Raw genomic sequence first — 24,301 nt, 5'->3', positions numbered from 1 at the left:
CAATTCCCCTTTGCCATTAAAAAGGAAATGGCTCTGTTACCGGGCTGCACAATGCCTTACCGGGGGAGTGTAATGGGAACAGTGGGCCATAAAAATACCTTTAAGAAGAAGTGCGTGAGTAGCATCGTGTAACAGAGTCACACATTGGGGCACATTTACTAAGCTCCGTGCGCCAGTTTTCTGTTGGACTGCCTGCCACATTTGTGTCGCACGCAATCCTTTTGTGGTGCAGCTGCACTACCATCCATGCGACACAAATTAGGGGGCGTTCCAGCGCACCAGATCTAAGTTCGGAGTGTGCGTCAGAGTTAACATGCAAAGGCTGACAGAAGTGTATCCCACACCTCATGGTAAAGGTGCACCAAAATAAAAAGTATTTGAGGAAGGAGTAGATATTATTACTTCGGGTGCACAAGAGAGTACACAGATATGAAATATATTGAATTTTAATGACTTCTTAAAGTCACAATGTGTTGCAGGGTAGCAGAGCCTTTCTCAAGTGTACAAGACTACATCCTGGGAATGGATGAGAGGAACCGAAACAATAATATCTACTCCTTCCTCGTATGCTAAGAAACAGACCAGTTTGTCAACTGTTCCCTGATGACTATTATTTTGAAGGCACCCCCTTGAAATTTATGACCTAAGGTCCCTACTAGTGTTGTGCCCAAGGGTGATGCCACACATGAAGTTTTTGGTCCGTTTTGAAGCATGCATTTTCAGTCTTTTTAAAAATGCATCCGTTTTTGACCGTTTACAATGCGATTGCCTGCTTATAAACAGGTTCAAAGCAGCCAAACGGATGGTAAAAACGGACCAACCTTAGGGTGCAGCCACACATCCAGTCTTTCAGATGCAGTTTTTGAAGCCAAAAGAAAGTGTGGTTCATAATGGGTGAGGACTTATCATTAAGAAGTGCTACTCATGCTCTATTTTCACTCCACTCCTGGTTTTGCATCAAAAACTTCTGAAAAATCTGACGTGTGGACGCACTCTCAGGATTTCTTCTGTTTGGAACTTTTATTATAACCCAGGAAGGCACAATTTCATCAAAGATTAATTTTTAAATGATGCACCTTGGCAATAGAAATCCTGAGGTTTGTTCACATGATGCGTTGCGTCACGTTTTTTTGATGCGTTTTCGGCGCATTTCAAAGGCTTCAGCCTTGGTCACATGCTAAGGTTACATTGCGTTTCCACTGCATCTGCTAAAATGCAACCTCAGCATGTGATCAAGGCTGAAGCCTTTGGAATGTGTCAAAAAACGTGACGCAACGCATTGTGTGAACGTTCCCTAAGGCTGGTGCGGGGCGGGCCACGGTCCGATCGCATCGGCGTTTCTATGGATGTTTTGCGTTAATTTAATGTGTTTCCATGGAACCGCCGATGCGAGTGGCACCAGCCTAAGGAGTATGTGAGTAGTACTAGTCAAACTGAGGGTAGATGTCCTTTAAAGAGGGGAGATTTATAACAGCTTGTACGTTACCTCTGTGCCATGTGGGATGCAGCAGCCGGTGTAGTGGACAGACACAACGTGTTCCTGCCCCGTGCCTGCGTTCTTTTGGAAACCTGCTGGTTTTTACACAAAACTATGCCAGGTTGGACCTGGCTGCACCACTCGCCAGATACATGAAGAGGCCTAAACTTCTTGATGTATCCGGCGCGACAAGGGGGGCTTGGCCGCAATCGAGCGGCGGCGTATAATAAATCTCCCCTTGTATGTGCATATAGTGGGTTAAGTCTTAAACCACTGTTGTAGGAATCCTCCCCACATATCCTTACAATGAAGAGCAATAACAAGGTCTGAACATGAACATAATACGCTGAAATAGTTTCCATTTTTCTCTAACAATTACAAAACAAGAAAGAAATCCATACAAGAGCCCCAAATAACGACTGCCTCATCCTTCAGTCTAAAAAAAAAAAAAAACACACATTAATAATCATTGTTATAATTTTTTTTTTTCATTAGAAGAAAATGAGAAACCAACAGGTACAAGAATGCCTGGCCCGAAAAAAAGATTGGAAAAGTGTAGAGATGATTAATATTCTCAAATGATTTCACATATGCTATGATTCACAGTGGGCATATCTGTATGAAAGGGAAGCCGCCGAGCCTCAAACCATTTAGGAAATCATTTACTCATGTCATTTCTTGTTGCCTACCAAATGTTTTTCCATTAAATTTCAGCGGATAATGTATAGATGAAAATTCATCTAAGTGAGCGGCGTAAAACGCTTCAAACTAGGTAATTACAATATTAAACTTAAAACCCAAATAAATACTTGGCGGAGCACAGAGAAAAATAAACCCACGAGATGATTCGGCCGTAAAAGCCTAATATTTATTTCCTTGCTTTGATAGAACCGTTCCTTGCAGATGAAGTACGAAAAAACTTTTAGTGCTTTTCCATTTGCTGCCAAAGTGCTTCTTCCTATCCAGATGCTGATGAATCGTCCTAAACGCTAAAAACCAGTTCACTAACTCAATATTCTGCAAGGCTTTGGGCCAAAAATACATTTACTTGCAGGTTGGCCAAAAATAATACCCTTCGAGGGAGCCAATAAACAATTCTTCTAAGAAGAGATAGGATCAGGGAGTAAATGGGCAGAATTTTTTAAATTTTAATGGACAAGTGCACAATGTAGTAAAATGCCCTGATGACATGGAAAGTAGAAATTGGGAAGATGGAGGACATCAAGACTTAACGTGACCCATTCTGAAGTGAAAGGTCAACAGTAAGGGGTTAAAAGGGAGTAAAAAGTATATGAAAAGTGTTTCCTATACAATTCAGCTGTAATGCCGGTGAGTTGTGGTTATACTGAGGAATCTCCCGTTCTGATGTTGTCATGTGATGTGCTGTTGGATGAAAGGTCGAATCAAAAATCTCGAATACAACCCTTGACTTTGCTAAAGCACAATCTACATCCCATATAATATAATAATTCTGTGCCACACAGGGCAGCCTAAGGTGGTCCAAGAACGTCCAAGCCAATGGGGAGGGGGGGAGGGGGACGGCTGCAAAAAACTAAGATGCTCATGATAAGGACATAGTTTTGCTCTTATACAAATCACTGGCCAGATTGGGACATGGAATATTGGGGGAGATTTATCATAAGTCTCTTAGATCAGAACTATTCTAGTTGTTCATGGCAACCAATCAGAGCTCAGCTTTCATTTCCCCATAGCTGTTTCTAAAATGAAAGCTCCTTGATATACAGTAAAACTATATTAACTAGACTGTAAGCTCATAAAAACAGACAATTACTATATATGAGCATAGCTCCCAACCATCCCGAATTCAGAGAGACAGTCCCGTCCTGGGTATTTGGGAGCTGCAGAGCAGCCAAAGGATTGGGGCCAGGAGGAGGCGGTATCAGCTCCTGCCACCTCCTCACGTGTCTGAAGGAGTCATGTGAGGAGGTTGCTCCTCCACTTGACTGACCATGTCCCCTCCACCGAGTCACAGAATCCGGGATAAGAGTAAGTGAGACTGCTGCGGGGGAACAAGGGAAGGTAAGTAACCATTTTTTTTATGTTTAATACCCCGCAACAGGGGACTAGGGCCACAGTAAGAGGAAGCTGGAGGACAGGGGGCCACAGAAAGAGCAAGATGGAGGACAGGAGGCCACAGGAAGAGGAGGCTGGAGGACAGGAGGCCACAGGAGGGGAAGATAGGAGGCCACAGGAAGAGGAGGCTGGAGGACAGGAGACCACAGGTAGAGAAGGCTGGAGGACAGGAGGCCACAGGAAGAGGAGGATGGAGGACAGGAGGCCACAGTATGACGAGGAAAGAGGACAGTGGGCCATAGTATGAGGAAGATGGAGGACAGGAGACCACAGTATGAGGAGGAGGTCACAATATGAGGAGGATAAAGCACATGGGGACAATATCAGTGGACAGAAGACCACAATATGAGGAGGTGGGGCGCCACAGAATGAGGGTAGTGAAGAACAGGGGGCCACAATATTAAGGGGATGGAGGACAGGTGACCACACCATGTAAAGAGTGGGGGTAGGATTGCAGATAGTATTATATGTAAGTTTGGGGAGTTAAATAAAAGTTGGAAAATTAAATGTAAAGGGAGGGTAAATTATACATGCTTTTTATATATTAGGGGGTATTATACTGGTGGGGGCAATGGGCGCCAAAATTGTTCTAATTGCTAATGGCAACCAAACAGCAATCAACTATCATCTTCCCACAGCTGTTTATAAAATGAAAGCTAAGCTCTGGTTGGTTCCCATGAGCAACTAGAACAGTTATACTTTTAGACAGTTTTGATAAATGAGGGCCAATGTGCTCCCTGCACGGTGTCCATGCACACATGCGCGAGAGCTGCTGTGAGTACAGGGATGTCATCTGCAAGCAGAATCTCTGGTGGAGGCAGCAGGTAGGGTAGAAGTGCTATGTGGGCCATGTATTAGCCTGAGGGGCTCCGGTAACACCCTCCAGTGCACTTCTGAGCTCTAATTGGTTTCCATGGGTAACTCGAACATTTCTGCTCTCAGACACATCTAATAAATCTCTCCCAGTATCCTTAAAGCGCAAATGTCATTTGAGAGAATTTTTTTTATATTTCGTGGAGGGGGAGGAAGAACCATAATCTCATATATAAGTCACATAATGCATTCAATACATATTGAGTAATACATATTCAATAATTTGCATAGCAAAATCTTCAAATAAAGCAAAGTACCCTGGCACACAATGTAGATGGCCGAGTGAATGGACTATGTGGATTAATATTTTTTTGGCAATAACAGGTTATTTAGATGCCTGCTCTGAATGTTTAGTAGCAGTGTGGGCTGCAGGGCTGTGAAATCTCAATTGGCTTCAGCTATTCATATCACCTTTAATACCCTTAATTAAAACATATCTGAAAAGTATATCTGATCATCAGCAATGGCAGACATGATTTGCCATTTACCACTCTGCTGATAATCCTAGCTCTAAACCTCGGCTCAATTCATTTACGCTTCATAAAGCGCGGAGATAAAAAAAAAGGTATTATATTACATTTATGGCAGCTCTAACTAATTCTCCGGAAATGTCAAGTAGTTACAACTTAATTAATTCCAGCTCATTTAACTATATTAATTACTCATTTTAATAACAAAGCTTTTTTTGTCAAGTATCTCATAGAATAAAACACTGAAAAAGGAGAAAAAAAAAGAGCATTTGTGGAACACAAGAGATGAGGGAAGTGATTCCAAGTCATTCATGTTGTATTGATCTAGGACGCTAGGAGTGAGACGAGTGGAGATGGTTACAGAATATGGAATTTAATGTGTTTACAGTACTTGGAATGGAAGGATTTTATGTCAGTTGTTAAAGAAAATCAAAATCATGCTTGATAAACCAGGGACACTTACTCATAGATCCAGGTGACTGTGGCTGTGGTAATCTTCTTATATTTCTTATCCACTGCCTCCTTCCTTCTAATATCTAATTTTAAAATGATGCTAATGAGTCGGGAGGGCTCTGGGGACATGATCGGAGCCCATTCGTGTTGTAGATTCACAGGCTGTTACACTATGCATGAGCGTTTCCCCTTCCCACAAGTGCTGTGGGAATTGGTGGGTAGAAGAGTGTAACTGCATGTGAAACTACATCATAGATGTAGTTCCGGAAACACACCCAGAGCCCTTCAGGCTCATTATCATAAATTTAAAATGTGGATTTTAGAAGGAAGGAGGTCACAGATAAGTCTCCCTGGTTTATCATGTTGAATTTTGATGGTAAATTTCCTTTAAGGGAGTTTTCAAGTTTAGTTACATTACTGGTCACTTGCAGAGTAGAGGTCAGTGTTATCTATATAGAGGTCATTGTACATGGAAGGGGTGGAGATAAGCTGTGACATCATCTATTGTCAGTAGTGATGTAATGATGGGTCAGTGTTATCTATATAGAGGTCATTGTACAGGGAGGGGGAGGAGATAAGCTGTGACATCATCTATTGTCAGTAGTGATGTAATGATGGGTCAGTGTTATCTATATAAAGGTCATTGTACAGGGAGGGGGAGGAGATAAGCTGTGACATCATCTATTGTCAGTAGTGATGTGATGATGGGTCAGTGTTATCTATATAGAGGTCATTATAGAGGGAGGAGGAGGAGATAAGCTGTGACATCATCTATTGTCAGTAGTGATGTAATGATGGGTCAGTGTTATCTATATATAGGTCATTGTACAGGGAGGGGGAGGAGATAAGCTGTGACATCATCTATTGTCAGGAGTGATGTAATGATGGGTCAGTGTTATCTAGCTAGAGGTCATTGTACAAGGAGGGGAAGGAGATAAGCTGTGACATCATCTATTGTCAGTAGTGATGTAATGATGGGTCAGTGTTATCTATCTAGAGGTCATTGTACAGGGAGGGGGAGGAGATAAGCTGTGACATCATCTATTGTTAGTAGTGATGTAATGATGGGTCAGTGTTATCTATATAGAGGTCATTGTACAGGGAGGGGGAGGAGATAAGCTGTGACATCATCTATTGTCAGTAGTGATGTAATGATGGGTCAGTGTTATCTATATATAGATCATTGTACAGGGAGGGGGAGGAGATAAGCTGTGACATCATCTATTGTCAGTAGTGATGTAATGATGGGTCAGTGTTATCTATATAGAGGTCATTGTACAGGGACGGGAGGAGATAAGCTGTGACATCATCTATTGTCAGTACTGATGTAATGTTTTATCAATATAGAGGTAATTAATTGGTCTTCATGTTTACTTTTTAATTTCCGATTTTTAAAAGCCATAACTTCATTGTTATCTCTTTGTTTTTATATACTGTGCAGTCTCTTTAATAATTTGTTATTTGGGCATATTTTGAGGGGAAGCATCTGAATCAGAGGAGCCCTGAACATATGAAGGCAACACTTGCATTCTGTTTATTAGTACTCTATGTATAGACCTGTAGAAAGGTTTAATGAAAATTGAGAGACGATTCGGACTGCATATCTCTAACTAAAGAGAAGCTTAGTCATTTTCCACAGCTATAGTAGAGATTGTTTTGAAGAGAAAAAAACAGACTTGTTTACCAGAAAAGCACCTGACCTTTAGAACGACAGGTGCTGTCTGTAAATTTACCACTTTAAAAACTTTCTGCCATAGAATATTATGGGGAGTCAGTGTAAGTATATGGCAGAATTCTTTGGGACACTTACTCATAGATCCAGATGACTGTGACTGTGGTAATCTTCTTATATTTCTTATCCACTGCCTCCTTCCTTCTAATATCTAATTTTAAAATGATGCTAATGAGTCAGGAGGGCTCTGGGGACATGATCGGAGCCCATCCGTGTTGTAGATTCACAGGCTGTTACACTGTGCAAGAACGTTTCCCCTTCCCACAAATGCTGTGGGAATTGATAGGTAGGAGAGTGTAACTGCATTTGAAACTACATCATTGTCATTGTATGTACAGAAATATTTATATTATTATATAAGAGAACAGTCCCAGTCCCTAATGTATTGGCACTACACAGATCTTGGAGAAGACTGCCAGTTTACATGAGCAACTAGAAGAAGAAGCTGAGACACGGATACTCTGCTATTAACCCTGGGGTCTTACCCTTTGGCCAGGGTACTAGGCCTTACCTCTGCATTGACAGTTCTTCTGCCAAGGAGGAGATTGGAGAAGTCAGGCCTTTGATTTGCTTGTACTGCTTTGCACCTGGATTTCTTCAGTATGAAGAAAACTGTTAAAGGGAACCTGTCATCTGCAATTGATATAATAAACCACTATTAGTATATTGTCAGGCAGTGTTATACCTTCTAGTTTTTGTTTCTCTCATGCCTCAAATGTCATCATCCAGAAAATCTACTTTGAAGTGAGATGTAAATTAGTTGTATAAAGTCAAGGAAGAGGAGAGTTTTACTCTGTGATTGACATTGTCCATCAGACTTCAGGAGATCTGGTTAGTGATATCTCTGTATGTAGGACCATCAATTAGGGCGCTGTCACACGGGACATGTTGGCTGCGTTTGCAAACACAGACCAAACCGCACCCACCGGAAACGCCTGGATCGGGAACAAGCCGCCGGTGTTTTGCATTACTTTAATGCAAAACACTGGCGGCTCAGTCCCCATCGCAGGCTTTTCCGTAGAAACGCTGATGTGATCGGGCCGCCCCGAAGGGTGTGGTTTGGTCTGCGTTTGTAAACGCAGCCAACATGTCCCTTGTGACAGCGTCCTTACAGTGAAGGGGCTTTCTGGGGAAGAGAGAGCTTGACTTCAGTGTTAAACTCTCCGCTTCCATGACTTTATACCACCAGTTTACATCTTACTTCAATGTCGAATTTCTGAACGATGCCACCATACTGGGTCTTACAAGAAACATGATCTGGAATGTGTTCATCTGATTACAACATACTAGTACTAGGTACTAGGTACATAACATATATTACTGGTTGGTTCAACCATGTGAGGTTGACCAACATAACACCTCCTTCACTGAAATAGGTAATATCTGAACTACCACTCAAACTAGTAAGTAAAGATAAAGGACATGCAAAAGTGAGTAAGATGGGGGGGGGGGGTATTTATGGGAGCACGGTATCTCAGAAGGCAGACGGAGCGCGTGGGAAGCCTTCCACCACTTCCTCTACTACTGAACTACCCTGATGCTACATAGCATGAGATGTTGATCATCATACAGACTACTTGTGTATTGACTCGTAATGTAGAGACCTTTGTTTGCTTTTGTTGGTATTTGATTGTATACTTGCCACCTAACACTAAGTATTGGTCTACATACTTGTGGTAGATTTTGTGCAATACTTGGGTCTTTTGCATGTCGTTTATCTTTACTTACTAGTTTGAGTGGTAGTTCAGATATTACCTATTTCAGTGAAGGAGGTGTTTTGTTGAACCAATCAGTAATATACTGTATGTTATGTACCTAGTACATTTTTAATTGGTTTTAGACTATCTATCAACCCTTTTGGGTGTTATTTATGTTTGGTTCTAATAAAGATTATTGTTATTTGTCTTATGACACATTCTCTGTTTCTGTGGATTTATAGATTATATTCTATGTGTCGACACAATTTTTACTTTTTGTTGTGCCTGGACCATATTATTGTCAGGTTCCCTATAATTACATCCCTTCCTGAGAGCAGCAACACATGGTGACACCTCGATGTTTCCAGGCAGACCCAGCATAGCGCTGGGGCCAGCTCATACCTGGTCACTGCACATCTTTTTGATTTTCTGTTATCCTGTTATGTTTTCATTTTCATCTAATTTACTATTTAACCCTTACACACATCATGACAATATAGTATGTTGTGGTGCGGTAGCGGGTGTATGGAGAGAGCTCATGGGCTGAGTTCTCTATCTGGGCTTTATTACAAAGCTGACACCTGCCTACAACTGTCCTGATTGGTTTAGGAACCGATTGCCACAGTTAACCTTTTAAGTGCTGTGGTCAAACCCGACTTCGGCACCTAATATTGCTGCTGGTAGGTGCTGCCATCTTTAAACAGTTGGTCTCCCCTGTGCCATCTTTAGAAGGCACTTATCGGTTGTCATGGCAGCCTATAGTCTCATAGAGACTTTTAGGCTGGTCATTAGGCCTGAACTTTAGCGTTGTTGGAGGCAAACCATCATAGATAAATAATAATATTGCAGTATATTATGCAAATGATCAGACCCCCTAGGGTTAAAGTATCCTAGGGGGCTTGAAATAATACAATAGTAAAAAATAAATCAAATTTTTAAAAACCATATAATAAATTATGAAAAATGTAAAAGTTTAAATTCTTGATTGTTGCTGCCATCAGTGCGAGTGTAAGGCCCCTTCCACACTAGCGTTGCATTTCACGACAGGGTGCAATGCGTGAAAAACTGACGTTTTTGGCTGAGTTTTTGTTCCATTTTTCCTTGGAGTCATTAGCGTTTTTGCGTTTTTCACGCGCGTGTTGTTCGCGTTTTTCTTGCGTTTTCGGTGCGTTTTTCACGCCCGTTTTTTAAGTCAATGGGAGACTCGAGCATTTTTCAAAGGGACCATGGTTCGGGAATAAAATGTTTTATTTAATTGAAAAAGAATGTCTTCTGATAAGTTAGCAGATGTATGCAAACATCTGCAATCTATTCTTCACTGTTCCGCGCGTATATTATCTCCCGACAAGTTAGCAGATGTGAAGAACAGTGAATAATAGAATAAAAACAGTGAACACAGTATCATTTAAGTGAAAAACACAGTGAAAAACACAGTGAAGAATAGATTACAGATGTTCGGCACATCTGCTTACTTGTCGGGAGATACGCGCGGAACGGTGCGAACAAAATAGCATGTGAAGAACAATATATGTGTGTGTGAAGAACACATTGCAGTTTCACTGTGTTCACTGTTTTTATTCTATTCTTCACTGTTTTTCACTGTGTTTTTTAAATTAAATGCTCGATCTCGAGTAGGAGAATTATTCATGTCACCTAGCAACCCATCCGTTTAAAACGCATTGCACTCGCATTGCACTTGCAATGCTTGCGAGTGCAATGCGTTTTTGATGCGTCTCCATAGACTTGAATGGGGCGGGAAAAATGTGCGTGAAACGCAAAAGTAGAGCAAGCTGCGATTTTGACGCGCGTTAAAACAAACGCACGCACGCGCGTGAAAAAAAAACGCAAATGAGGAAAGGCCCATTGGAAACAATGGGACAGAGTGCAATGCAAGTTCTGCGCGTCAAAAAAGCTAGTGTGGAAGGGGCCTAAAGCTCTGACATTGTGGAACAGCCAGCAGCACATGGACACCACCAACTTGGCTGTGGTCGTCGCTCCCTGTGATGTCATCTGTATATGACTCCAGGCATTGTCGTAATCTAAAACACCATATACCATTATACTGTGGTAAGGCAATGTATTGTAGGATCGATCAAGGTGTTAAAGATGAGGTCCACAATGGACCACTTTGGTGTATGGCCGTAGTGCAGGAGGCATTACATAGTAGCGGCCTCTGGAAGGGGCATTATACAGGATGAGGGGCATTATCCAGTGTGGTTGGGGGCCACAGTGCAGGAATACTAGGGGTTTGTCTCTTTTCTTATTTTTTTCTTCTCCATCCTGAAGGTTTCGAAGTGTGCCATACACTATATAGTGGCTGACCCTGACATTACAGCTTAGTCACATTGACCCCTTACCGACATGTGACGTAGTATTACGTCACATGCCGGGTGCGGGTGCATGGAGAGGGCTTGCGGGCTGAGCCCTCTCCATAGCCGGTAAGTCTTGGCGACATATTGCAGCAAAGGCTTACCGGTAACACCCGCGATCAGTGCCAGCACCGATCGTGGGTGTTTTTCCACTGATCGCCGCCAGAAAAGCTGCCGGCAGCTTCAAAAAGATGGCGGGGGATGGCGGCGTAATGTACTGTATGAGGAGTAAAATCCCCATATACTGCCATACTGTAGTATGGCAGTATATGATAGGATCCTACAGACAACCTAGGGTTAAAGTACCCTAGGGAGTCTGAAAAATAGTAAAAATAAAAATTTCAAAAAAGTTAAAAACAATTATAATAAAAAAACCTAAAAACTCAAATCACATCCCCTTTCCCTAGATCTGATATAAATATAAATAAACAGTAAAAATCACAAACACATTAGGTATCACCACGTACGAAAATGTCCGATCTATCAAAATATTATAATGTTTTTTCACTGCGTTTAACCCCGTAACGGAAAATTGCGCCCAAAGTCGAAAATGGCACTTTTTTGCCATTTAAAATTTTTTTTTAAATTCTATTAAAAGTGATCAAAAGGTTGCACTGTCCTAAAAATGATAACATTGTAAACATCATCAAAATCTGCAAAAAACGACACCAACCACAGCTCCGTACGCCAAAGTATAAAAAAGTTATTAGCGCCAGAAGATGGCAAAATCCCCCCCAAAATTTTTGTACATGAGGTTTTAATTTTTTTAAATGTATGAAAACATTATAAAACCTATTTGTTATCACCGTAATCGTACCGACCCAAAGAATAAAGTAGACCTGTCATTTGGGGCTTACAGTGAAATCCGTAAAATCCAATCCCACAAGAATACGGCACAAATACAGTTTTTTACCAATTTCACTGCATTTGGATTTTTTTTCCCGCTTCCCTGTACATGCAGGGGCGCACCTGCCATGAGGCGAGTTGAGCATCTCGTCTCAGGCGGCGCGCCTCCTGCTCAACGAGGGGGCGGCACCGGCCGGCACTGAGCTCCCGGGCTATAATATGTATATATATGTGTAATATGTATATATATGTGTAACATGTGTTTATATATGTGTAATATGTGTATATATATGTAATGTGTGTGTATATATATATGTAATATGTGTGTATATATATATGTGTGTATATATATATGTATGTAATATGTGTGTGTGTATATATATATGTAATATGTGTGTATATATGTTATATATGTGTGTGTGTGTATATATGTGTGTGTATATATGTATATGTGTATATATGTTTGTGTGTGTATATGCTGTATCTACTGTTTGTTTATGTGTATATATGCTGTATGCATATGCAGCATTTGTACTACATTGTGGTATTCTGTATGCATTTTATACTACTTGGTGGTACACGGTATCTATTTTATACTACTTGGTGGCACGCTGGATGCATTTTATACTACATGGCGGCACGCTGGATGCATTTTATACTACTTGGTGGCACGCTGTATGCATTTTATACTACACGGCGGTACGCTGTTTGCATTTTATACTACATGGCGGTACGCTGGATGCATTTTATACTACATGGCTGTACTCTGGATGCATTTTATACTACATGGCGATATGCTGTATGTATTTTATACTACATGGCGGTATGCTGTATGTATTTTATAGTACATGATGGTACGCTGTATGCATTTTATAGTACATGGCGATACGCTGTATGCATTTTATACCACATGGTGATAAGCTGTATGCATTTTATACCACATGGGGTGAGGCTGTATGCATTTTATACTACATGGTGATACGCTGTATGCATTTTATACTACATGGCAGTACGCTGTATGCATTTTATACTACATGGCTGTACGCTGTATGCATTTTATACTACATGGCAGTACGCTGTATGCATTTTATACTACATGGCTGTACGCTGGATGCATTTTATACTACATGGCTGTACTCTGGATGCATTTTATACTACATGGCGATATGCTGTATGTATTTTATACTACATGACGGTACGCTGTATGCATTTTATACCACATGGTGATAAGCTGTATGCATTTTATACCACATGGTGATAAGCTGTATGCATTTTATACCACATGGCGGTATGCTGTATGCATTTTATACTATATGGCGGTACGCGGTATGCATTTTATACTACATGGCGGTACGCTATATGCATTTTATACCCGCTGTATGCATTTTGGATTGCTTTATTTTTACACCAAACCAATATGATGGATCTGGTCCTGACACTCCCTGATATATCACATATATTGGCGGGGGGGGGGCGTCTCTCTATGGCTCGCCTCAGGCAGCAGACAGGCTTGGTACACCCCTGTGTACATGGCATGGAATAATAAATACCAACATTTTGAAGTGTAATTTGTTATGCAGAAAATAAGCCATCAAACAGTTCTGTACATGGAAAAATAAAAAAAGTTATAGATTTTTGAAGGTGGGGCGTGAAAAATGAAAACGCAAAAACAAAAAAGGGCTGCAGCGTTAAGTGGTTAAAAAACAAAAGTCTGGAGTACCCCTTTAAACTAGTTCTCAGTTTCGTTACTTCGGACTGTTACTTTAAAATGGAAAAAACTGGCACATTTTATTAAATAAGCAAAAGTGTCTGCAGACCTAAACGATTTCCTAAGCACCCCCATTGTACAGCTCTTGGAAAACTACAATTCCCAGCATGCCCAGAGAAGCAGAAGTGTTCATTTCCCACCTAAAAGATGGCTACCGTCGCATTCATCACGTGTGCCGCCAGTTCTACGTCACATATCACATGACGAACGTAAAGCATCAGGCCGACAGGAAAAAGGTTAGTGACGTCAGCACGTTGCCGTAAAGCAGGAGGCGGTGTTCGCAAGGTAAGGAATGGAGAGTGTGTGTTCTCGGATGAATGGCGGGATACGGGGATCGTCCATAGACTTGGCGGTTTCGATAAATCGGTGCGATCTGTGTGTGCGGGAACGCTTGGCGCTGCTGGTGTGTCCTGTGCTTTGTTTATAGGGTGGGAACATGTGGAGCAGCAGCAGTTATAGGGAGGCTGAGGCCCTGCTGCTGCTACATTACTTATGTGTATATGAGTTTTCTTCTCGATCTGCTCCAGTGCTCCCGCTTCAGGTTATTACTTCATATATCTGCACTCCTAGCTTCACCACCCAGCTTTCCCGCGATCCTGATCTGCAGTTATCAGCTATGAGACCCTTACACGTACTGAGAATGTGTTTCCTTCTATAAGATCTGTGTGTGACTGGGGATAGAGCTCCTATCATAGTTCAGCAGCACCCTGATGATCATGGGGTGATGGGTGCTGCACCCCCATTGGTGATCTAAAGATGTTTCAGGATCAGGTAACATAATTAGTAGGTTCAAGCATATCCGAGGTCTCCAGTACATACAGCAGGTCACAGGACCACAGTGGAGCCCAGAGAGGTCACTTTTGAGTCTACTGAATGGCCAAAAGTAGGTCCTGTGACCCAATCGACCCCCCCCCTCCCCCACCAGCAGCCGCCACTGGGTCCAAGGTGCAAAAGACCTAACCTGGACCCCAGGTCATTTCTAGGATTTCTAGAAAACCTCTTGCAAGGATTGTATTAACTGTTTAAAGAGTGACTGGTGGTTTAGTGTCCGATAACGCCCTCTAGCAGGTCTCTATGTGCTGCTATTAAAATTTAAAAAACTGTTATACTTACCTTGTTCCAGTGCTCTCTGCACGGAGAAGACGGAGCACTACACGCCTGCATTGTTGTGCTGTAGTTACTGCGCTTGTGCAGTGAAGCTGGGGTTGTACAGCACTGCCTCCATTGAAGAGCTGCGCCGATGGGTCTAATGCACCTCATCGGATTCATCTTTTATGGTGGCGCCCACTGAGGGACTTAAGGCGATTTGCGATAATAAACCTCCGGTCCACAAGGACCAATTGGTGGTTTAGTGTCCCAAATCACCCTGACAGGACCACTTTGAGTTAGGGGGGTCTTCTTAATTGTCCTGCTGCTCCGTTTAATAATATGGGAGTATTCAACATTGACAGTGAATGATAGTGCCGGAACTGGGTGGTGCTGTGCCACGCGGGAGACTTGCTGTTCCACGCATTAGTGAGAACAGGGCCCCCATTTTCCACACTTCTCGGTTCCCATTCTTGTGATCTGTGAGAGCACGGCAGGCCGACCCCCACTGATCCGCTTCTTATCCTGTATCATTGGGATGGGGGATCATTATGAACCTTGGGACAACCTCTTTAAGCCCTGGTGTTCAGGAATATTCCTGGAGGATGCCCTTTAAGGAGCCTGGAAATACCCATTCATTGGTCCCTGTATACAGTGTATACCAAGCCACGGTGGCAGCAGGCAGAATAACTCTAATTATGGGGCTTAACGTGTTCCCTAGAGGAAAGGGCTGTCATCTCATACCGATGTAACCCAGTGAGAGACTTATTGTACAGCGAGGTGCTGTGTATTACTACAGATTCATGGATAGGTAGACACAACTACCCACCTACTGAGAGCTCTCCTGATCTCTAGCATTACATGTTTTTGGTGTATGATGTGTTTTGAGTGAATTGTGTTTGAAAACACTCTCCTGCTTCCCCCACCATGTGGACATGCAGCATTTAGGTAACGTCGCCTCCTCTATCTGATAGATCCCAGGAATATGAATGAAATCTAAATGAATGAACCGATTTCCTTGAAAAGATTTAAAGCAGATTTAGTCTTTTTTTTTTTTGTTATTCTCCAGGTATTTTACTTTTTGCTCATTAATCTGTTTCTTTCCAGTTTTCCAGACCATTAGCACAATGGATATTCGGCCAAATCACACGGTCTACATCAACAACCTGAATGACAAAGTAAAGAAGGAAGGTAAGACTTGTACATCGCAGTAAGAACAGCGCATCCACTTATCTCATGGCCACGTTCGAGATATATATAGATCTCTATTTAATGGCATTTTTCTCTTGAGCCGATCAGAATTCATCAAAATGCAGAACCATCTGAGAGCACATGTGTCCCTCTTGTGTCTTGTTGACTGCTTTGCCATTCACATCCATAATAATTAATTTCCTTTCTTTGTCCCCACAGAACTAAAGCGATCCCTGTACGCCCTCTTCTCACAGTTTGGCCACGTCATGGATATTGTGGCTCTGAAGACCTCGAAGATGAGAGGACAAGCCTTCGTCATTTTCAAGGAACTTGCGTCGGCCACCAATGCTTTGCGGCAGTTACAAGGCTTTCCTTTTTATGATAAGCCAATGGTAGGTAGCGTGACCCTGTCCTACCGTAAGGTCATTCACTAAAGCTCCATTTCCACATATAGTATGGAGTGTATGGCAAGACTTCACTGGGATGAAGCTACTATGATGCTGGGATTCTCTGCAGGACCAAAGATCCCTTCTGTAATTGGGTAGTAGCCCTGCGGGGAGGCAGAGACTCCTAACATTGTATAACCATGAAACTGGGCATTTAGGTCTCGGGCACGGCCATCATATGGTCTTTATTTTAGGACTATATACAGGGTGTAACAAAAAGTTCGGGATGGTGGACATTGGATTGCAGAACTAGAAATGTAGATGTCAAATATTTTTCAAAATCTATTTAATGATGCCAATCTCTGACCCCTTCCACCACCCTCTGAATTCTTAATTTTTTTTTTTTTTTATTGTAGATTTAGATTCCCCAGAAAATTTTATTTTGTTTTGACCTCATTCTTTTTCAATTTTGGTGACAATGTGTGCAAAAATATTTCGATAAATCTGATCCAAAAATCTGAAAGTAGATGTATGATCTAATTTTCCAAAAGCTATTTAATGTTTTTAAATTCGAGCACTTAATGCAGAGCATTCAATATTTGAGACCTTTGTAGGCAACAAGAATGTAGCTACATCGCCTCATATTTTAATTTAATTTATTTACTCCCCTAGTTGTGCTAACAGTCCCACCTGTCAGCTGCTCTATGCATTGTGGGAAGGGGTGGGGGGTTGCTACTGCTTGCGCAGCAGGGGGGACTGGATGAATTAAAATACAAGGCACTCCGAGGAGCTTCAGTGACCTAAATTCTCATAATTTTTTATAAATATATTGCCGCAATCTCTGCGTATAAAGCCATAATAAAAGAACTCCTGAAAAACATTTTCTCAGGAACTTCCTAGTAGGACATATCTACCATCAGTGAACTGTTGGTAGATGTACTTTAAGGAGTATAACTGTAAAGGTTTTTTTTTCCCCACAAATCAATAGCTCTTGATGTAAAACAACTTTGCCTATTATCTTTGTTACCTATATGCATAAGTTTCCTTGATATTCCCCTCAGATTACCTCAGTGCTGTAATGGCTGCTGCTTCTCCCTCTGTTGAAGGGCCCTATGAGTCTGTGCTTGTTTACACTTTGTTTCTCTGACGGTTTCATGGAAGGGGAAAAGCTGCTGCTCCCTGCTCACAGGGGAGGAAGTCATGTGACAATGAATGTACAGAACAGTGGATACAGATGTCTCCGACACAGAATAGTGAGCTATAAGATCTCCCTGATCCCTATCAGTCCCTCTATATCCAAGTCTGTGATTCTACAGAACTTTCTGTCTCTTTCCTCTCCTTATGCTTCTCACTTCCCCCACCTTATCATGGGCAGTATCACCTCTTTGCAGATAAGCTATTAACTCTTAGTGCTCACACAGCACAGGCTATAGACTGCATGTAACTGGTTTACTTATGGTTTCTCCCACTTATTACACGTTCCCTGCTCCTCCATGTGATGGGAGCTGCCAGGCTGTCACCATATACATCCTGTATGTGCACTGCGCAGTGTTCAGGGGATATATTTGTGGGAAACTTAATGGATTTAATGCTAAATTACTATGAGAGCGAACTCAAACGGACACTGAAACCGCACTGCGTTCAGCTCCTGGATGGCCACACTCACCTGTCCCGCATAATGCAGCGCTGGGAATGGGTGGCAGCAAGCTGAAAGCAGTTTGGTCTCCTTGCCCGTTTGTTTACATAGGGGACAAAAGGGAAAAATGGCAGCACAGGATGGGGTGGGGACCACAGAGGTAAGTAAATCTTTATTTTTTTTTTTTAACTAGCCCTCCTCCTGACCATCAATTTTTTTTTTTTTTTTTTTTTTAACGCTCTCAGATAACCTCAACTACAGTATTGGATAGCTTTTTAAGAACTACTTGTCAGATGTGTATTATTTTTTTTTTTGAGAGCGAGTCCCATTTTTAAACATTTTTATTTTAGCTATTTTGATTTTTGTGACTACAGCGCCATTTGTCAATGAAAATCACTTGGGGTGGGGGTAGGAGGTTGAGTGTGGTATCATCAGATAGACTTTTGAAAAGTATTTGACACGTATATTTTTATCTTTTCCATCCAATGCGTATTTCGCAAGTTATTCCATCATCCTGACTTCTTTATTACACCCTGTATGTCTGTGTAAACGGTACCTTGGCTTGTTATTCGTATTTATAGCAGGTTTCTGATGACGGGCTGACTTACTGTAGCTTCATACTATGCAGTGCAGGGTCAGTGGGTCAGATGCTGGTCTCTTTCCTATCGCCTATCAATGACCTTTCCTTCAAGTAGGTCACTAATAGTATTAGCCTTGAAAACCCCATAGCGTAAAGTTTACCAACCTGAAAAGCCCTTCCCTAGTAAAATTCTAGTAGGTAATAGGTCATTACTTACAGATATGTGAACCATATATGGTAAAACAAATAATAAAAACTTTGGGGACCCTTAGTTACCTTGTTTGACACTTCCTATTGCAGCGTATTCAATACGCAAAGACGGATTCTGACGTGATCTCCAAGATGCGCGGAACTTTTGGAGATAAGGAGAAGAAGAAAGACAAGAAAAAGAACAAAGCTCAAGAGCAAGCGGCAAACGCTGCTAATAAGAAGTCGTTGCTGGTAAGTGGCCGGACCCTTTTGCCTGGCAGACTGGGAATAGTCTCAGAGGGGGTTAATAACGGGGTTATCACAGGGCTCTTTCTTGTGTCTGATCTATTCATTTCCTGTACCTCTTATTGACCTAAATGGAAACTTTTTCCCTGATTTCCAAGCACTGACTATTATTATGCATATATTATTATGTTTACAAAGTTTTACTCTAATTACCCAATTAATGCAGATGAAAACTGCCCCCCCCCCCCGGAAAAAAAAAATGTTTTAATAATTCCTAAATTTTCTTTAGGCTGCAGATATGGACAGTGCAGCACCTGGAGCGGCACAGAACCAGCTGGTAAGATGATCCATATAACATATATAATATATGTGGCATCAGGGGTGATACTGGTGCTCCAGTACAAACCTTGATAAATCTCCCCTGAATTTTACCAACCGGAAAAACTTTTAGATAATTCATATTAATTTATAAGAGGGACTTTTATTGAAAGGAAATCTACCATCATAATCAAGCATGTAAAACTAGGGACACTGAGGCCCCTCTGACTGTGGTAATATTATGTTATCCATGGCCTTCTTCCTTCCAAAATCAAAATTTTCGTCTTGACAGGACCCCTCCGTGCTGTAGCTTCAGTTTTGTTACAGTGTGCAAGGAGGACTGTCTGCTCCTACTGTGTGCTGAATCTTCCTCTCCCGCAGTGTGATTACACTGGGGGAGATTTATCATAAGTCTCTTAGAACAGAACTGTTCTAGTTGCCCAGGACAACCAATCAGAACTCGGCTTTCATTTTCCCGCAGGCGTTTTTTTTTAAATCAAAGCTGAGCTCTGATTGGGCTGAGGGAGAAGGGATGTGTGATTTCTCCAGTCCTGTATTTCCATGCTGTATGAATCTGATATACGTGACTTTTTTCATCCGTATGTCACTGTATCCGTATAAAATATGGTATGTTGGATGGCTGACTGACGGAATGCACCTCCGACTAGTTCTGATCTCCCTGGATACTGCACGAATATGCGGCAGCCTACGGTGCACAGCCGCATGCAACCTATATTTTATACATTCCCATAGACTCCTATGAGGCATATGGAACGGAAATGCATGAGAAAATAGGAAAAGCTCTATATTTTGTTTTATGTCTTGTTTTCATTCAATCGTGTGTATGAGGCCTAATAGACTGTGAAGCCAGCGCACTGAGGCACTGTGGATAACAAATCTAAGAAGATTACCAGTCATGGTGCCTGGATCTATGAGTAATGTCCCTGGTTTATTATGATGGATTTTGATGGTAGATTTCCTTTAAAGCGGTTTATCCCACAAATACAAGTTGGGCCCTATCCACAGGATAGGGCCCAATTTGCTGATCGTTGGGGGTCTCGGTGATGAAACCCCCGCAGATCACGAAAACGAGGGGTCCGATGGGGTCCCAGTTACCTCAGTCGGTGCCCTCGTCTCTCTATGAGAGTTATGGAGCAGACGGCCGCACATGACCGCTCTGCTCCACTTATCTCAATGGAGCCGACGGAAATTGCCCAGCGCCGTGCTCAGCAATCTCCATCAGCTCCATAGAGATGAATGGAGTAGAACTATCATGTGCGGCCGTCTGCTCCATAAGTCTCGTAGAGCGAGGAGGGGTCCGACTGAGGTAACTGGGACCCCTCATTTTCGTGATCTGTGGATAGGAACTAACTTGTATTCCTGGGGAAACTCCTTGTCCACAGGTTGGGCCATAAATGTCACAAAGATGTATAGATTTCTCCAGTAGAAAAGTTTTTGTCTCCAGAACTGTAGCTCCTTCACCCCTACTCCTGCTTAAAGTGGTTTTACTATATATAATTCTCCCCTGTCCACATGGTAGGCCATAACAATCTGATGGGTGGGGGTCTGCCTTATGGATCCTGCATTGATCGTGACAACTTGGCATGTGTCTTGCTGCTCCATTCAATACTATGGGAATGTTAGCTCTTACAGTATGGAAGCAGGACACATGTCTGACCAGCTTCTTCATTCAATTAGTGTGAAAGGGATCCCCAATCTTCATAGTGGCTGGGGGTTATCCCCTGTAAAGTTAGTAGCATTATTTGATGTCTGCTATTTGGCTCTCACTCTTGTGTATTATTATGTACATGATCATACTTGTCATATTTATTACGTCATTTCCTCACTTTCACCCAGGTGCTTGATAACCCACCAAATTACATCCTTTTCTTGAACAACCTCCCTGAGGAGACCAATGAGATGATGCTGTCCATGTTGTTTAATCAGTGAGTATTACGGATCTGTAATCTGTCAGGATTGAGTTGTATAACAAATGTGTAAGTCGCTGCTGCATGGTAGGCGGCGTATGGCAGACATTGCTCTCGTACATGGTAGCAATTCCTAATTGTCTCCTGTTCAATGTCACAAAGATCTATTGATGATTTATAGCGTTAAGACTTGGTAACCAGCAAGATTAAAGGCCTCATTGTTATGATGGAAGCAGAAATTACTTGGAAGTGGGGAATAGCTAGAAAGTGATATCCTAGCATAAGAAATGTGCTGTCCAGGAATTAAGTATCTTCCCTTCATACCAATCTTTAGACTAGGGAATCCACTTAAGATTGTTGGGGATCCATTGCACAGCAACAATAGTGTTTGGTATTCCTTAAACGGCAAGAACGCCAGAGACGTCACGGGGAGCGACGATCCACGGCAAGATCGTGGCACCATGGGTGCTAGCACAGATCTCGGGTGTTACCTGTAAGTCTTTGCTGTAATATGCAGCAAAGACTTACCGGCTATGGAGAGGGCTCGGTCCGCGAGCCCTCTCCATACACCGGGATCCGACGCATGTCGGTAAGGGGTTAAATTATTTCGTCCTGACTTTACAGCAGGAAATAATTGGATTTTATCCCATGTTTTACCCCCGCTATGTAATCTAATCTACTTTTTGCCTTATTTTTCTGCTTTGTGTTCTGTGATAAACAAAATGTATTGATTCCACATTGTGTAACTCTTGGGGAAAGCATGCGCTTCTTCCGTATTCCGAGTCATTTCCTTTTTATGTTTTCCCCAGGTTTCCTGGCTTCAAAGAAGTGCGTCTGGTCCCTGGAAGGCACGATATCTCCTTTGTAGAGTTTGAGAACGAGAACCAGGCCGGGTCGGCGCGAGACGCACTCCAAGGATTTAAGATTACACCGTCTCATGCTATGAAGATCACATATGCCAAGAAGTGAAAACTATTGACTTTGCCGGACTTATTTATAACTTTTTTTTATGTTCACCTCTACGAGAATGTACAGTTACCTGTTTGAACCTCAAAATATCGGAGAAGAGATGTTTGCCACCCGAACAGATTCTAATTTTGTACAAATAAATGTTTCTTTTACTATTTGTGTAATAGTGTGACACCTCAGGAGTGAGGGTGGGGGGTGTCACCCCGAGATGTTGGGGTGACACAAGTGATCTACCTGTTTTTCTAAATTCTGAGACACTGTATGCTGTCTTGCTTCAGAACTGATTCCTGGGTGCAGGGCCTGAAGGGAGGAACGGGATTCTTATTGTATTCTTAGAACCTTTCTGGAACCTGGAGTCCTGCTCCTCCCTTCAGGCCCTGCACAAGGTAGAATTCACTGAATCATGTGACTAGAGTGTTCCTTGAAGTCAAAGGTTAAAAGATAACCAATGTATGGCATTCTGTAAGATGCACAGTTTTGTGTAGGATGTATATACAACATTTAGAGACTGTTTGGTACAAATCTTTTGAATTTTTTTTTTTTTTTTTCTGCTGAAATAAATATTTCGTTTTTGCACATACTTTTATAATATACCTTATCCCAAGCTCCCCCACCCCATAGGTATTTGCATAAGACAAGGATTGTGACCCATAACAATTAAAGGGGTTGGCAATCTTGGCTTAGCAATAAAAATAAATCTGGGCATTTGTTCTTAAAATTGGTAACAACCCCCCCGTTAATCGGCAGTACCAGGTGATATTACTTACCCGTTTTTTTTTTCTTCCTGTCCCCGTCACGTTCCCCGGCTTTTTGCATGGCTCAGTGGTAGTTGGGATGGGCCGCGCGTCATCTTTTTAGTGATGTAGCTCCGCGCATACGCTGCGCTTCAGAGCCGTGCCTCTGCTTGCAGCACAACACAGGCTACGTCGCGGGAGCGTGCACTGGACAGGAGGAAAGTCACATGTTCCTCCAGTCTGTGGACAGACACCAAAGGTAGAAAGAACTGGAACAACTCAGGAGAATTCCTCATAAAGGTAAGTTACAAAAATGTTGCTAATCCCAACCCCACCAAAGTGGCCAGCCCCTTCAAGCTGTTAAAGGAAGTCTTGCATCAAAATCCATTGTGGTAACCAGGGGCATTTACATATCGATCCAGGCACCATTGTATTATACAGGTATCCTATAGCTTTAATGCCCTTCCTGCACATGTACATGTTTCGTCAGTGAAAACCCGGTGCAGTAAATGGGAGTCCTTGCATCATTGAAAAATATTGTGCAAGGACTCCCTGTCTGCAGGCCGTACTGCAGTGCCAATGCTACTATTCCGTTACCACGGACCGAATGAATTCGTTTGCAGCTGTGGGTCTGTCTGAGTTGATGCCAAATATTTTTATAATACTGGTATGTAAAAAAAAATTTTTTTTTTTTTTGCACAGTTCTTAAAGGTTGTCTGTAACCAGATTGTTACGCCATTAAACTACTAGCCCCTTAAGGTAGGATATGAAATATTCTTTCTAAAATTCCTTTTTTATGTGAAATCTTGCCCATTAACCTAAAGAAATCTCCTACAAATTAGCTGAAAACCTTTTTGCCCCAGATGAGGCATTTTTCGAGGCTGCAGGGGTAGTGTCACTCCAGACTGCAATATCTGGGGATCTATAATGCTTTAGTATCATATTAAATACAACAATCTTTAAAAACCAATTTTAATACATTACCAGTGGAAAAAAAAAAATGCAAAGAAATTTTTTAGCCCTTCAGTTTAAGGTTGCCTACATGTGAATGCGCGCTGTTCTCGGGCTGCAATCAGATCTGTGGGCCGTCTTTTTTATGAACTGGCTGTTACCATTTTCTGAAGTCGTCTGATTTTGTGGATAATAAATAATAAAAATTCAGAAGGTTGGGAAATTGAGTGCTCAGATTGTGGCAACCTCTTGAACGGTCACATGATCTTGTTACCTAGCGAGTAATCCACAAATACTGCTCGCATGTG

General features: G+C 42.0%; 1 protein-coding gene across 4 annotated transcripts; it reads left to right on the top strand.

Annotated features, from left to right (window-relative positions):
- The first annotated feature begins 13,908 nt into the window (after positions 1 to 13,908).
- Positions 13,909 to 22,463, top strand: SNRPB2 (small nuclear ribonucleoprotein polypeptide B2). 4 transcript variants are annotated; one of them, XM_072140429.1, is made up of 7 exons: positions 13,909 to 14,064; positions 15,973 to 16,056; positions 16,276 to 16,448; positions 18,959 to 19,099; positions 19,383 to 19,430; positions 21,269 to 21,357; positions 22,149 to 22,463. In XM_072140429.1, exons 2-7 carry the CDS (start codon positions 15,993 to 15,995, stop codon positions 22,306 to 22,308), a joined length of 675 nt encoding a protein of 224 aa, XP_071996530.1. In that variant the 5' UTR covers positions 13,909 to 14,064; positions 15,973 to 15,992; the 3' UTR covers positions 22,309 to 22,463. The 4 variants fall into 4 exon arrangements, with proteins under 4 accessions (XP_071996530.1, XP_071996533.1, XP_071996531.1 ...); XM_072140432.1 differs by having other exon boundaries at positions 13,978 to 14,015; XM_072140430.1 differs by lacking the exon at positions 13,909 to 14,064 and adding an exon at positions 14,073 to 14,145.
- The last annotated feature ends 1,838 nt before the right edge of the window (positions 22,464 to 24,301 follow it).

This window comes from Engystomops pustulosus, chromosome 3, assembly GCF_040894005.1.
Source record: "Engystomops pustulosus chromosome 3, aEngPut4.maternal, whole genome shotgun sequence".
NCBI classification, from domain to species: domain Eukaryota; kingdom Metazoa; phylum Chordata; class Amphibia; order Anura; family Leptodactylidae; genus Engystomops; species Engystomops pustulosus.
Note: the sequence above shows the minus strand (reverse complement) of the source record. Positions and strands in the feature narration are given on the sequence as shown.